The sequence below is a fragment of the Protopterus annectens genome, chromosome 1.part1, assembly GCF_019279795.1.
Source record: "Protopterus annectens isolate FY-2018-M chromosome 1.part1, PAN1.0, whole genome shotgun sequence".
NCBI lineage: Eukaryota > Metazoa > Chordata > Ceratodontiformes > Protopteridae > Protopterus > Protopterus annectens.
Genome location: NC_056726.1, coordinates 1,082,294,258 through 1,082,310,855, shown reverse-complemented (window position 1 = coordinate 1,082,310,855; position 16,598 = coordinate 1,082,294,258). Strand labels below are relative to the sequence as shown.

The following is a 16,598-nucleotide window of genomic DNA, read 5'->3' as shown; positions in this document are numbered from 1 at the left end:
TTTACACACCCTTACATCCAGTAATGGCTTGAACAGAAATTATGATATAAGTAAAGAAATTGTGTTGCTGTTCAGCTTTAGTTTTCATTGCATCCTTTCAACATACATTTCCTGAGCAAAGACAGTACCGTAATAAATATTTAGGAAATAAGAAAAGAATTTCAGTTGCATGGGTTTTTTTTCTTTGAAGGAAGACAAGTTGTACTCAAGGCTTAATGTTCAAATTTGACAAAACAGTATCTCACAATAAACTAACAACCCTTTGTTGTCTGGATACACATGTCCAATCTGGTAACTGCTTGCCTCCCAACCCCCCCCCCCCCCAAAAAAAAAGACTGCTTATGCATGCCTCTGATGTTAGACTGGGATGAAGGCAGAGGTTCAAAGTGCCTCATTCATGTATTTCAAGGGACTGCTGATATACATATACATAGTAGTTCTCCTCACTCCTCAACCCAAACTGTCAAAGGCAGCCACCTGTACATGTGCCCCTAAGTGTGATTGCAAGAGTGAAAAAATAATGATTATAGTAACGTTTTCTACTTTGTTGTTCCTACACAAGCTGTAGTAATCTTCTTTGTACACCTCTGAGGTATGTCAGAAAGTAAAAGAAACAATGACCACACTGTCTTTATCCCAAACACAAGTTTTAATGACCTCATGTGCACACCTCTGAGATTTGACTGTGAGGAATAACACCACAATCCTGCCCCCACCTCATATAACCTACAACAGCTTTCTGTACACACACACATCCAAATGGGGTTGGTTTTAGAATGGGTGCACTTGAGAGGAGAGGCCATTATCAGCTTTGTCCTAACAGGGTCATATCACATCCCTGCTCAAGTTAAAGAACATAATCAGGAAATATATATATATATATATATATATATATATATATATATATATATATATATATATATATATATATATATATACATATATATATATATATTTTTTTTACCTCATTTTTCCTCAAACAGTGTTTGTAGGGCCCCAACACAGTCAAGGATGATTAAGAGAGCCCTCTGTTTCCATTTATACAGTCTGGGGAGGAGGGATCCCCCAGACTCTTAGAAGATCAAAGTGTCTGAATGTTCTGGGATACATTTTATGACTTACTTTTGAAATATAATTTCTTGTTAGCTACAGTTTTTACTGACACTCAGAAGAATAATGTATGTGTCCTGGCATTATTGTGTGTGTGCACAGATAAAACTCACCAACATTTTCACAAACACAGACACATTATATATTATTTTAGCAATACGTTGTGCAACACTGGTACCAGCACACCAGATCAGTGACTGCTGTTAAGCAGTCGTCAAACAGCAGCAGGGATGGGTTAATTTTATTTACCTCAGTGAGGAGTAATGCAAACCTGTCACTGTCCCTGATTTCACAGACCTTCCCTGATTTTGCACATAATTTTGTTGTGCTTTGTAACAAGTTCGATTTGCTTGTAAATCATTTGGGATTACAGACAGTCAATAAATCCAGACATTAGAGTTTTCCACTTAATGTCCAGAAACAACATGTTGCTACAAAAGATGTTATTCATTGAATCAGAGTAATATTTAAAATGTGTTCCTGATTTTGAGCCTTTATTCTGCTGTTATTGGTATTGCGCTGAATTCTTCAGTGAAGAAGTTGAGAGTTACAGTATCTGGTATTCTGCAAGTATTTATAAAACTCCCTAAAACAGAAAACCATCCCTGATGATAAGTATTAGCTCTTCTTAAAATCCAAGGTAAGCATGGACACTGGTCACACTGGGCTGCGGGTTGCGGATCTCGCTAGTACTTACCTTGCTTATGTTCATTATTAGCTTTATCCTAACAGGGTCATAGCACAGCCTGTTCAATTTAAATAGAATAATCATGAAATTAATACATTTTTCTCCTCATTTTCCCCAACCAGCAGCAGCTTTTGTGGGGCCGTCACATAGTGAAGAAGATTAGGGGGCCCCCTTGCAGCCACATGTATTGCAGGTGCCTAAAGCAGGCTATGTTAGTTTTAGTGTAGAGAATGTCCACCAGCAGGGATGAACTAAGCCATGGACACTATGTTAGTGATAAAATATTTAATGGAATTGTGAAGGCTTTTGCTTGATAAAACACTATTACGATAAGCAAAGATATTTTTGAATTTTAAAGGTGATATAAATAAGCATTATTACCCACCTGGTTTATTCAGTATACAAGATTGATGTACTAGATTTTGTTGGTTTGCCAGACATGTTACAAAATATCAAGGTAAGATAATTTGCTGTGGTTGGGGGCCCCCCAGGAACAGGGGGCCCCCAGCTACTGCAGGGTTCACTGGTGCCTAAAGCCAGCTATGAATAGCATCATGTACACTCTGCCTGATATCTACCCAGGAACTATCATGATTCCTATGATCCAAATCACGTTTATCTATGGTATTATTCTCAGGTCCTTGAATTGTGCACATGACACCGTTGCACATACTGATGTATTATGCACTCCTGTGCTTAGGACAAGGAGCTGTTCTGTCTGTGGACAGCACTATATAACACAACAGTGAGAGGGAGTTTAGTAAGGTATGTTTTTCCTTGCTAAGTACTTATATGTAGCTGTTAACACCTGCACACCAACACAAGCTATACATACTTCATTTAACCATAGTGACAACATAGCCAGTGAATCCAATACCCACTGCAGCCAAACAGTCGCCTCTTTTAATAAACCCTCAGCACAGGCGTGCACACATTTCTGTCCTTCCTTGTTAACTCCAAAACACTTGCACTCAAACCAGTCTCAGTTTGTACAATCAAAAAAAAACTATTACTAACCTTAAAATCTATCCCCCTTGCCCCTCATAATATACCATCTGAATACTTAAAAACTGCTGCTGATGCTTTTCCTATCTGTATAATAATCAACCACTCCTTCACTGAAAACTATGTTCCAACCCCATGGAAAAGATGCTACGTTATTCCTCTACATAAAGGTGGAAACTGAAATAAGCTGTCAGACTTCAGGCCAGTACTCATACTGTCTTCACTCAAACAATTCTGGAAAACAGTATCCAGTCTCAACTCCTCAGCTTTCTCGCTGACAGTTGCCTCCTTTCTCCTGCACAGCAGTTTCCATCTTTTTCACAGTAAGTGTACAGCTCATGGGATCATAGGAAGTTACTAGGCTAATGGCCCTTACAAGCCTAGCCAAGAGTTTATCCCCAAAAAAGAAACCTCAGTCAGCACCTGTCGCTCCTGTCAGTGAGGGACAGAGGTGGAACCCATGGGACAAATTTATGGTTTCCCATCCACTCATCAAGGTTGCATATGAAGAGGGCCATTGAGGTCTTCTGTTTGACATATATGGGAAGTCTATTCCAGAGATGGTGCAGCTTCTGGGAGACAAAACTGTCTCTCCAGCAGGTTTTGTTGATATCACATATTAGATTTAGGCCTATTGAGTGGGTAATGTGCGAGGAGCTAAACTTACCAATATGGAGCATCTCTAGTAGGGCAGGGTCCGATATTCCCTTGTAGGTGAGACAAAGATCACCTATGAGCAATCTGTATGATACTGAGTAGAGTGATAGTGATTTAAGCCTGTCTGCATATTAAAGGTGTTGGAGGCCATGGATTCTATTTGTGAGATATTTCTGAGGCCTCTCCAGTTGGTGCAGGTGTTTGGAGAGGTACATACCAAACGGGACATTATACTCAATCTTAGGTCTAATAAGGGAGGAGTACAATGAGTACAGCAAGGATTTCTCCTTAGTTTTATAACATCTGTCATCTTATATCAAAAATCTGAGAACTTAGTCTCAGCACTTTTTCTAGATTTTTCCAAAGCCTTAGAAATGGTATCCCACCAGGAATTGTTTCAAAAACTAGCTTGCATGGCAATACATGAAACTTTACTATGTTGGCTCTCCAGCTACCTCTCAAATAGGCAACATGCAGTAAAATGACAAAATGACATCGCCTCTTTCCTTCCCATTACAGCGGCTGTCCCTCAAGGATGCATTTTAGGTCCCCTGTTGTTTTATATATCTAGTAATGATCTCATCCTAGCTTCTAAATGAGTTACTCTCATACAGTATGCAGATGATTCATGTCTATATCATAACATCGACAGCTTAGGTTGTTGAATCCAAAAACATCGACATCTAACCGTCGAACGTTTACAATAACGAACGGCCACATAACCAAATTGTTTCCTTAGGAAAAAATTTGTCTGTAAACAAAATAAACAAACATACCCAAATATAGTGGGGAGCTTCACCCCACACACACCCCAATGTGGGGGGGGGTGCGCCCACACCCCCCTAAATAAATATACCAACTCTGATATCGCTCTACATTGGGGAAAGGGCAAATCTCCAATAACGGACATATGAATTCTTTCCTGAGGAAGGAAGTTGATAGTGGGCATTTGCTATTGCAAGCTTTCGACGCTTAGGTGTCGATGTATAAGCATTCAACAACCTAAGCTGTCGACAATACAACAGGAACCAGATGATTCAACAATCGTTTGTTCTGCTAAAAGCATACTTAAATTAAAATGACTCACTAGAGACTCTTTTTCCACAACAGAGGCCTGTCTGTTGATACACAGTTGCTCCTTAACCCTAAAAAAAGAAGCCTGATCCTATTAACCCAAAACAGTCAAATGATTACAAAAATAGTTTCAATATCACTTCCTCTAACAACTCCAATACAGACCTAGAAAGCCAAACGAAGCTTCTCGGAGCCACTAATGATGAAAGCGTATCCCTATACTAGTTTACGCTGCTTCCATACTGATTAACCTGCAATCCACTCAACTCTCACTCTTGGAAAAGAGCTATCATAACGTGGCAAAACGTGTCGCCAGTCATCATTAGGGGTTGCACCATTGTCTGGCTTTAACAAACTTTATAATCAGAACTAAGGCATTGCCTTACACTTTTCCAACTAGTTACTTCCCATAAACTCATCTGTTATGCAGACAACTGCCCTAGTCTGAAACGTTCTCTCCAGCTTTATAACCAAAGTAGAGAGCTGGTGACTTTGTACTCCTCTTTCCAGGCAAAAATTTGGAACTCCCTTCTCCTTACCCTTAAAAGCACATTAAGCACATGGCAGAAACAATAGATACCTGGCTCTGTACATGCACAACATCTGAATGATAAATGTCCTACCTCTTACTTTCTCATTTTCCGTCCACATACTATACCCTTAGTTGTTGGTCCAAAATCTCCCCTTTGTCCTCTAACCATCCATCTTCTTCCTTCTACCTATCCAAAAACATTTTCACCTCTTCAGGCTAATCTTCTGTTTTGATCATTCCCTCTCCTTCTATCAAGTTCATTTTCAAATATGTTTCATAGCTCTTTAGATGCCACTACTCTTAATAGTATTCTGTTTAAATGTTGCATCTATTAAGTTACATGTTTAGTAGATGGCACAGAGGGTTAAGGCTGTAAGCTGTGGGTGGTGTGGTACAGAGTTTGATTCTCTCACTGCTCATTTGCCTGCTGCGTGACCCAAAGTAAGTCATGTAAATTATTTTCAGGGTGCCCCAGAAAAGGGACTGTGTCCAGTGAACCTACCTGCTTAAAAATAGGTATTATTATCTAAATATAGAATGTATCTCTAGAGACATGTTCCTTATTAGGGACATCATTACTAATAATTGGAGCATTTTGAAAGAATCACATCATTTGTTGTCTGCGGTTGGCCCTTTACCTCTATTTTCCTACAAAAGGACCAGAACCATCCGTATGTGTTTTGAAAACAGGGATCCTCCCTACTTTACTTCAGATGCATACATACCTTCTTCCACATCTGGTATGTTCACCTGTCAAAAATGTGTTGTTTGCCCTTACATCTACACTGGTTCAGATTTTACATTTCCTCATTGCAATTATAAAGTCTCTTTTAAGAAAATATTTAACTGCCATTCTTCCTCTGTTGTGTATGCTGGTGTTTGTTCCTCATGCAATTGCTTCTATGTTGGCAAAACCACCAGAAGACTGTCTGATAGAATCAAAGAGCATTTAGCAGCTATCAGATATAAAAATATGAATAATGCTCTTGCCAAACACAGCATTTATTGTTCTAATTTTGTCAAGTTTAACTTTTTGGTCCTTGAACAAGTTGACTGTTTCTTTGGTGACTGGGAATTATTCCTTGAAATTAGAGAAATGAAATGGCAATTACTGCTTAATTCAGATGTACTACCTGGCTTAAATGATAGTATCAACATCAAATGTGCTCTTAAATGGTATTAATCTATAGGTAGTTTTATTTAGTTCATAGTTCTCTTTTAGCATTCAGTTTTCTTCACTCTAACCCTGTTCATAGTTTCTATTGGCTTTCTATGTTCTTTATGTTAATTCATACTGTAATTCTTATTGGTCTGTTTGTGCACATGATTTAATATTTCATATTTGAATTTGTAACAGAATTTCCAAGTTCATTCTGACGAAGCTCTTTCACCTAATACAGAGCGAAAGCTTAATTAACAGTTCAGTGTCAGTGTATTCATTGATTCAGTCTACAGTTTTTTATTTTATTCGTTATTTTATTCAGTTTTTACAGCTTTAGTATTACTTCGTATGGTTCTGAGAAGTTTTAATTCATATATATATATACAGAAACAAACACACAACAATAACTTGCAGAACAAGCAGACTCTTTATCGTCATATAAGGGAAGAGAGCAGACAGATGTGCCCCTTCCTGATCTACATTTCAGTATTTGACAGCCTATAAGTTACTTATACGGTGTATTTCAGATTTGTGTTTCTTTACAATACTTAAGTGAATGTTATTACTCTGGTACAGCAGAGGGTATGCTGTGAAATCACAAGATTGCTGACTCTTTATCTCAGTGTTGCAGGTGTCTGTTTTTGCACTCCCAACCTATGGAGAGAAGAAAAAGGTTTAGACTTATGATCCATGCTTTGTATACTTACCCTCTAGGATTAAAGGTGCACGAAAACTTGTCTCTGTATGGTCTGCATCATTTGTGTAACATTCACAGGTGTAAAATCCTTCATGCTCTTCAGTCACATGAGGAATGATATACTGTACATGGCCCTCTAAAGTCTGGGTATGTGGTTTGTTAGTAATTTCTTCATTTCTGTAGAACTCGCAGCTGCTGTAACTGTGGTGCTTGCTGCTACACTCAATAATCACACGTCTATCAATCGATCCTGCATTAGTAAAGTTCACTTGAATATCTGGCTTCTCCACCTCTGCGTATAAGACAAAATATGATAAACAGTTTTAGTTTAAATATTGACATTTTTCTGATTTTTACTTGTTCAACAAGTCATCCAAAAATGTGTGATTTCAATGAGTAGGAAGATAGCAGAAGGACAGAGGATTAAGGCTGTGAGCTGCTAATGACCCTGGAGTCCAGAGTTTTATTCCCTCAAACTCCATTTGCCTGCTGTTTGACTCTGAACAAGTCACTTAACAGGATAGTGCTTTGAAATAATTCTGAAATTAGGCTAGGCATCTCAGTGGTCTCCTGGACTGTGCACTTAGTAACTATCCATAAACCTGTCTGTACCCACAAAGTGCTAATTGCTCTGTTAAAAATTTAACAGCTTCCTGAAGGATTAAGCAAAGGGTCCTGTATGTTAGTTATCATCAGAGGAAGCATCTTTACATGTATAACTGTCAATACTTATCACTACAAAGGTAACTTAGAGTGCAAGGTAGGTCCTATGCATGTGAGCCATAAGATTCAGAACACCATTAGGAATCCTTGGCATGTATGTTCCCTAACGTTACAAAACTCTGGTTTGTTAAGTGACTTAATCATGATCACATAGTGGGCAAATGGAAGCTGTGGGAATCAAACATTATATCATAGGAATCCGATCATAGTTGTAAACCAAAGCACTGACCTCTATGCTGTTCCCTAAAATGGCAGACTCTTTTTGTAAAATGTATTCTACATAAAATAAGCAATAAACGGCAACCTAAGTACTCATCAAGAAAAGATATAGCACTCCTCATGAAAACAACAAATGGCAAGCAGGATAATAAAATTGTTGAGTACTGGGATCTACAAAAACAGTAATTTACACTTTATTGGAACACGGCTGGTTAGTTCATATTTTGTCTATACATATATATATATATATATATATATATATATATATATATATATATATATATATATATATATATATTCATAGGTCATAGATGTGTACTAGGCTAATGGCCCTGGAGCCTTTACAAGCCTAGTCCAGAGGAATTTCCTGGCATTGCGCCACCCGACATTAGTTCCCAGTGCCTCTGTCAAGCGGAGCCACTGGAGTGATCCCTGGGGTGAATTTTCTATTTCACATCCACTTATAAAGATTTCTCTTGAAGAGGGCCAGTGAGATGCTCTGCTTGACGTGTATGGGAAGTCTATTCCATAGCATGGGCAGTCTCTGGGTTATGAACCTGTCCCTCCAGCATGCTCTGCTTGACATGTATGGGAAGTCTGTTCCATAGCATGGGCAGTCTCTGGGTTATAAACCTGTCCCTCCAGCATGTTCTGTTGATTGTGGTAATGAGGTTGAGGTCTCTGGAGCGTGTGGTGTGGAGGGATTGGGATTTCTTTAGATGTAGCATTTCTAACACAGCTGGGTCTGACATGTCTTTGTAAGTCAAGCAGAGATCCCCTCTAAATAAGCAATATGAGACAGAGAAGAGTTGGAGTTTTTTGAGTCTGTCCATATAGGACAACTGTTTAAGGTCTAGGATCATCTTTGTGAGGTACCTTTGCAGCCTCTCCAGTTGGTGCAGGTGTCTGGTGAGGTACATGCCAAATGGGCATTGTACTCGATGATTGGCTTAATGATGGAAGACTAGAGGGAGACAATAAGCTCTTTCTTCCTGGATGCAAAACCCTTAGTAATGAGATGTGTCACATGACTTTCTGAAAGCGCTTAGTATGCCTTTGATGTAATAAATGGCTGGTGTATCTTTTGGCGTTGTGGATTTTTTACTTATTTGTTGGTGATTTTGGCTGTGGAAGTGCTCTTCACTTCATCCATACCGGCCAGGGTTCCTTGCTGTGATATTGTGCCCTATTGTGGGTTTAACGAACAGATTTGGCCTATAGTGTGTTTCTTGTTGGGACATGGAACAACTTCTCAAGCAATATGTGGATTTATCTACACATATCCTTGGTTTGCCGCAGAACAAGTTTGGAAATATTGAGGTTTTGAATGTGTCTTTAACCTCGGCACAAGAAGAGTTGCTTACCTTACATACACCCCTTTTAGTGGGGTTAATGCAACGCAAACAGTTGCTAACAGACTTGCCACTACAAATCCCAAGGTTCAAAGTGGCGGTGACGTTAGAAATATGGTGATTCCGGATTTTGAGTTGCTTTAAGAACCCGCTACACTTCATCTACGGTCACCAACGCTCAATAATGCCAATCTGGGTACTTTTAACATGCAACTTATTAATTTTGAAAAGTTAACAAAGAAATTAAAAACCTTGCAGATGGATAACGCATTTCTTGAGTGTTTCATTGAGCAGCATCAGGTGCAGAAGGGGCTAAGGATATTCAAACTACCTATGGGAATTAGGCAGGATTCAGAAACATTCCAGGACTTAAAAACTTTGCTTGACCACACAGGTATGGACATGATATGGATTATTATCTGCGACAACAATTTAAAACTGTCTAAACTTAAAAATGAACAAGTTATCTTAAAAAAACAGTATTCAAAATGATTTGTTGTTTACTGTTAATAAGTCTTATTTTGATAAGATATTTACTGATGTTGACAAATTTGTGAAGGTTGGTTTAGAGAGAAAACAGGGGAAAATTCTTAGAGACACCAGTGACTACAAAGAGAACAGAGCCTCTTCTACATCTAAGTCCTTTAGGGACAACAGGGAACCAGTGGGACATGAAAATGGCCAGTTTTCCACAGATGGGGCTCATGGATTAACTGCCATTGATGCACAAGAAGAAAGTGAGTTTTTTTTAGAACCCCCATCCCTGAGGCATTCTGGTCATATAAGGAACCGCAACCAACAGCAGAATGCCCCAGCAGGCACACCAGGAAGGGGCACGAACAACTATGGGAGGGGGAGATGGGGGGGTCAGAGGTATGCTTGCCGCAATCAATGGCACAACTACAACTCTGGCTTCCAGAGCAGCAGCAGAACCAACCACATTTGAGTGACAATGATGGTCGAGATATGACCTTTGTGACCGATTCTTTTAATGGTGATTTTTCTATGTTTGAAAGGATATGTATTGAATCTGCTGATGAGTACAACTGTTTTTATAAGACAAATTCAAATACCTTAGGCTGTAAGCACATTTGTGTTAACAATTTTTCTATTTCCAACTTTACTGAGTTAGAAATTTCCAAAGATTATATTACATTGTTTCAAAAGGGATTTTCCTATATACCTATGTACAGACATGATGTGGAGAGGCTGCTTATACAATTAAAATTATACACTAGATTGTTGAATTTAAAGGTGTTTTTTGCTAATAACGACAACCCCTTGGTTGACCATGTTTTAAATCTCAAGCGAAGTAGTACGTTTATACCATCCTGTAACCCAAACATTATGTTTGAAAAATTATGTGAGAGTCAGATCAGGAGATGTGTTTTGTCATACAAGATGAGTATAAATAATTTAACTAATTGTGAAAAGTTTTGTTTGAAACAACTCACAGGATCAGACACATACAGAGTAATGAAACCAGACAAAGGTGGGGGGTGATGATCATGAAACCAGACAAAGGTGGGGGGTGGTGATCATGAAACCAGACAAAGGTGGGGGGGGGGTGATGATCATGAAACCAGACAAAGGTGGGGGGTGATGATCATGAAACCAGACAAAGGTGGGGGGGGTGATCATAACTAGTATGGATTACACACTAAGAATGGCGGTATTGTTGAATGACAACAACACTTATGAAAGTGTGTTAAAATTTGATGTGTACCGAGCATATGCAAAGGTAGATTGGCAGCAGTATGAATACCTAAGTGAAGGGATAATTTCGGAACAACAATACAAATACCTTATGGTAGATCATCCTGTGATAACCCACATTTTTGGTATTCCAAAAATACATAAATCTATTAATTCACCTGCATTTAGACCAATTGTAGCTGCCAAGGGGTCTAAGACAGAAGCTATGGCTTCGTTCATTGATGTGAACTGCAAGAGAATTTTGGAAAAGACCCCCTATATATTAAGAGATTCCTGGCATTGCTTGGACACTATTGGAAATATACACTTAAAAGCTAATGAAGAGTTTATGTTTGTAACAATCAATGTCATAAACCTTTTTTCCATTATTCCCCACGAGATAAGTCTGGAATTTGTTGGTAACAGCTTGAATGTATTTGGGGAATTACACAATGTTTTAAGAGAACTAATGGTAGAATTGATGGAGATGGTCTTATTGAACAATTATATGTTATTTAATGGAGAGTTTTACAAGCAGAATGAAGGGTTAGCAATGGGGGCAAGATGTGCCCCCATATATGCAAACCTAGTTCTGCATGATTGGGACAGTTTGTCTTTAATTCAAGATTTACATCTAAAATGTTAACCTATTTAAGGTACCTGGACGACATATTAATTTTATGGAAGGGTACGGAGCAAGAATTGTTGGAGTTTATTGATTATTTGGGTAACATGACTGGGGTTTTGAGGTTTATCAGTCATTATAGTAAAGACAAAATAGAATTTCTGGGCATTTTATTATACACATATGAAGGGAAAATTAACTCCAGCATCTTCTGTAAAAAAAACTTACAGTAACTCTTTTCTGCATTATGAGAGTTGCCACCCACATACCCTAAAGAAGAATGTAGTAAAAGGGAAAATGGTCCAGATTTCGAGACTGGTTAGTCAGGATGATATTTTTCTTAAAGAAATGGATTATCTTATGGATCTCTTTAGGAACAGGGGTTACCTCCTGGATTTGTTATCTAGAAACCAAAATGAGATTTGTAACAAAAGACAGTCTCTCTATAAACCAATTTTCCTTGATACTAAAAGGGAAGGTGTTAAATTGGAGAACACAAGGGAGATAGAGCAAAACACTTTTTCGAAGAATGCAGTTATGATATTGGAATATAATCATACAGCACCCAAGATAAAAATGATTATGAAAACAATTTGGGACAATGTATTTTCCAGGGAACTGATGGAAACAGTGGGTCCAACACCTATTTTTTTCATATAGTAGAGGTGGTGCTGCGGTAGCGTTGTCGCCTCACAGCAAGATGTTGTCGCGTTTGATTCTCAGCTAGAGCGTCTTCTGTGTGGAGGCATGCGTGAATGGGCATGCCTTCGTTGAAGGTTGTGCATCAGAGCTGGTAACTCGGCACGTAAAAATCCACTACCAAACATTAGCGGACCGGAGTTCCGCTGTGCCGACCCCTAACTGGGATAAGTCGAAAGACACAACAACAAGAGGTAGGAACCTAAAAGAGTTATTGGAAAGAGGTTCCGTGGACCCATGCAATAACATTTCTCGGATGGGGAAATGCGTTTTTGTAGCACATGTAAGTTTATAAATATCGGCCCGTATGCCAAGGTGAATAATTACAATAGAACACTAAGGTGTCCTGGGCAATGCAATTGCAATGCAGACATGGTGGTTTATCTTGCCACCTGCCTCAGCTGCCAGCCATTTTATGTCGGCAAAACTATACGTAAGCTTAGGAAATGTATTCTGGAACACAACAGGGATATTAAAAACAAAAAAGGAACTAGTGCTCTGTTTACACATAGTACAGTATGTGCAAATTTCAAAAGGTTTTTATTTCTTGTAATCAACCAGGTATCCAAGACCGAGGCCATTGGTGATTTTAAGACTTTGCTGGAAATGAGAGAATGTTTTTGGCAGCTTCATTTAGAAGCTAATAAACCACCAGGTATCAATGGCTGTATTTTGATTAGCAGTGTACTTAGATACAAATCGTATTTGATACAATAGAATGTATTTCATTTATATATATAAACATATATTTATATTTATTTTCACATAATTATAACCTAGAACATTATATACTTTTGAATGAGATTTTGTATTATTTTTATTTCTAGGGACCCACACATATAGGAAGTAATTCAGAGTAATTTAGTATTTTACATTGTTTTAATTATTCAAGTATGCAAGTGACTTGTTATCTGTAATGTTCACATTTTTATATTCATATTTATATGTACGTCATTGTTGCTATGTGATTAACATTTTAGGAATGCATTTGATAGTATTATTTAATTTAATATGTGTTACTGCTTAATTAATTAATTAATTAATTGATTAATTAATTGATTGATTAATTGAATATGGATCAACTTACAAAAGTAGTTTTGTTTCTAGGTACTTTACTCTGAAGAAGCCCACGGAATGATGGGTGAAAGCGCTTAGTATGTCTTTGATGTAATAAACAGCTGGTGTATCTTTTGGCGGTGTCGTGGATTTTTTACTTACAGTGGCAATGTGGTGGTCAAAAGAGAGGCTGCTGTCAACCTGTGTTCCCAGATCTCTTATAATGCCTTCTATGTTCAGTGGACTATCATCAATGTGGTAATTCATGGGAACCAGGTTTTTCCCAAGGGGATAACATCACATTTTTTGGCATTTAGCTTAGAGTCATGGTTCTGACACCAGTCAGTCTCAGTGATGCCTTTCTACAGGATGTGGACATCACTTGGGGAGTTTAATAATAGCTCCCAACTTGCAATCATTTGGGAACTTTGTCAGCCAGAGTCCCTTTGCTTTGGCCTGGACTTCAGAAAAGTAGATATCAAAGAGGACAGGACCCAGGACCGAATCCTGTAGGACTCCAGTCATGACTGTTCATCAGTCTGACTTGGAGTCAGCTACTTTCTCACTGTGGGATGTATCTGTGAGCCAGTTTGCAATCCACCTAGTGATATAGGGGTTGATGCCTAATTTAGTCAGTTTTTCTATGATTCCTGAGTGGGTAATGGTATCAAAGGCCTTGGCCAGATCAAGGCAGTCTGTATGAACCACCTTGCCTTCATCCACAGCTCTGGTGACAGACTCAAAGAAATCGACCAGGTTGACCAGGCATGATCTACCCTTCACAAAACCAAACTGTGTGGGATCCAGAGTTTGGAGATTATTTATATCCCTGTTTATTAGGTCCATGATGATGCATTCCATAGCATTGCATATCAGACTTGTCAGGCTAATGGGGGCGATAGTTGCCAGGGTCTGTAGTCGCTCCTCCTTTGTGGAGAGGGATGACTGTAGCAGTGCACCATTCAGTAGGGACAAAGCCTGAGGTGAGGCTGTGATTTAACAGAGCACACAGGTGTGGTGCCAGTTCACTCTGTAGTTCATATATAACACAGCCAGGGATATTGGCAGGTCCTATAGAAGCTGTATTCATGGCTTTGGACAGTGCTGTTTTAACCTGTGCAGCAGTAATACTGGGTACCTGGCAATCTACTGGTATTGTGATTGGCACTTTGGGGGAGGGGGGAGAGGGGAAAAGTTGGCACTGAATCAATCAGCCAATATATTAGCAATATCTGTTGACTCGGTATAGGAGGCACCATTGTGCAGTTGCTCAGAGCAAATCTGGGTATTGCCATGGAGATTCTTTACATAACTATAGAACACTGTGTGGTTGTCTTTACTATCTGCTGCAATTCTGTTTTCATAGCTAGCTCTAGAGGATTTGATGAGTGATCTCAACTTTTTGTTGATGCTGATAAAGGAGATTTTCCACTCTTGGGACTTCACCTTATTCTGCATCAGTTTCCTCCTTATGCTGTAGAGTTTGTTTATGGCAGGGGACCACCAGATTGGCTTTTTATTTTTTGGAGTATAGAGTGTTGGTTATATTGGATATGGCAAGAGCCATGCATTTGTGTACATGTTCATACAGTGCATTGGTGTATGATTTGGCAGTTGTGTAACTATTCTCTGTTTCAGGAGCCCAAAGTTAGATTTGGAGAAGTTTTTCATGGTGGCTACCTTTGCAGTGGGGGAGATGTGGATTTCCAAGGTGATTAGTTTGTGGTCAGATCTAATCAGGAAGGAGTTGACTATTGGTGTAGAGCAACAGTCGCCCATGTTAGTAATGACCAGATCAATGATGTTGCTACCTCTTATGGGGGTAAGAATGAGCTTGTCCAGGGCATTGGAATTAATGAATTCTAGGAAATGTTGGGCAAGTGTATTGGTACATGAGTAGTTTTCCCAATTAATGGAGGGATAGTTGAAGTCACCCAGTATGAGAGTGTTAGGTTGGACTTTAATATCTCCTGGGTGCTTAGGAATGTGGATTGAGAGTCTTGGTATATGATTACATTCCTTTACTTCACCGATGAACTTTCCTAGACATAAATACACTGAAATTTCAACAGCAATATCTTCCATTGGAAAAAAAAAAGTTCTAAGCTTGTTTCCCACCTTTCCTGTAACTAGTCTAGTCCAGATTCATATTTGCTATATCCAGGACTGTTTTATAAGTTTCCCAAACCCAAACTGTGTTGTGTTGGAGGGGGCCTTTCTAGCTTATCAGTGGGAGTGGTAGAACAGGTAGCCTATATACCAAAGAACAGTCATTTCATGAATTGGAATTATAGTTTTTTTTTTTTTTGTTTTTTCTTCTTTTTTTTCTTTTTTTTTTTTAAAAGCTCTTTCTCTTTTTGCATGCTTTTTTGTTTAAACTTTCTAGAAGTTTTGATCTCCATTTGGCATCAAGAGCAACAGGGAAGGAGAAAGCTCTAGAGAAAGCGATATTTTTTTTCATTTTTTTTAATTTTTTACTCTTTTTTTTTTTTTTTTGTTTTTTTTTTTTTTATCTTTATTTATTTAAACTGTTACTTGCTTTACACATTGCATTACACACCCAAAGTGTTTTTTACAGCTGTCTTTTTTAAAAAGTTTTTTTTTAATTTTTTTTCTACAAAAAAAACAAAAAAAAAACAAACAAACAAGAGTTTTTTCTAAACTTTGTTCCTACCTTTTTTTTTGTGTTTCCAGATTTGCTGTATCATTTGTTGATTTGTAAATTTCTGATTGTTTATTGTGTTGGAGGGATTGGGGTAGCCTTGGGGTGGGCTAGGTAGCTTATCAGTGGGAGCCTATATATAAGAGGGTTTGTGGTTTCTGGTTCAATCATATTAGTTTGTTTTTTTTTGGCCATTGTTTTGGCTTTCTTTTTTTTTCTTTTTTTTTTTTTCGTTTTTTAGTGGGTGTGCTTTGGTGGTGCTTAGCAGGTTGCTGCTAGCAGTGCCAAGTGTTTTTCAGCCTTTCAGTCTGCTCTTCAGTTTTTTCTTTGTTCTCAGTTTTTGTAGCATTTATTTCACTTAGCAGCATTTATTTTTATTGGTAAGCACTTTATTTCAGCACACTTAGGTGCTTGTAGCACATTAAAAGTCCCATTAAGCCAAGCCATGACGTAAAATATTCAGCATGGCCTGCTATGCAGGTATGATTGTAGGCAATTTTGCTTGCTTTTCAATGATAAATCTGGTGCACTTGTTCAATCTGAGGACACTTGGGCATTACATGGACACCTCACAGAATACCTCTCCTCTTACTCTCCCCTTACCTCCCACTCTGCAAAGACCAAACTAGCTGATCAAGAGGA

At 38.5% G+C, this 16,598-nt stretch overlaps 1 protein-coding gene across 2 annotated transcripts in view; it reads right to left on the bottom strand.

Moving 5' to 3' along the window:
- Window positions 1-16,598, bottom strand: part of LOC122808951 — a 787,628-nt gene that overhangs the window by 231,738 nt on the left and 539,292 nt on the right. For both annotated transcript variants that reach the window (XM_044080112.1, XM_044080121.1), the window contains exon 3: window positions 6,936-7,217. In XM_044080112.1, coding sequence (XP_043936047.1) covers window positions 6,936-7,217 — 282 coding nt within the window. The remainder of the gene's footprint in view (window positions 1-6,935; window positions 7,218-16,598) is intronic.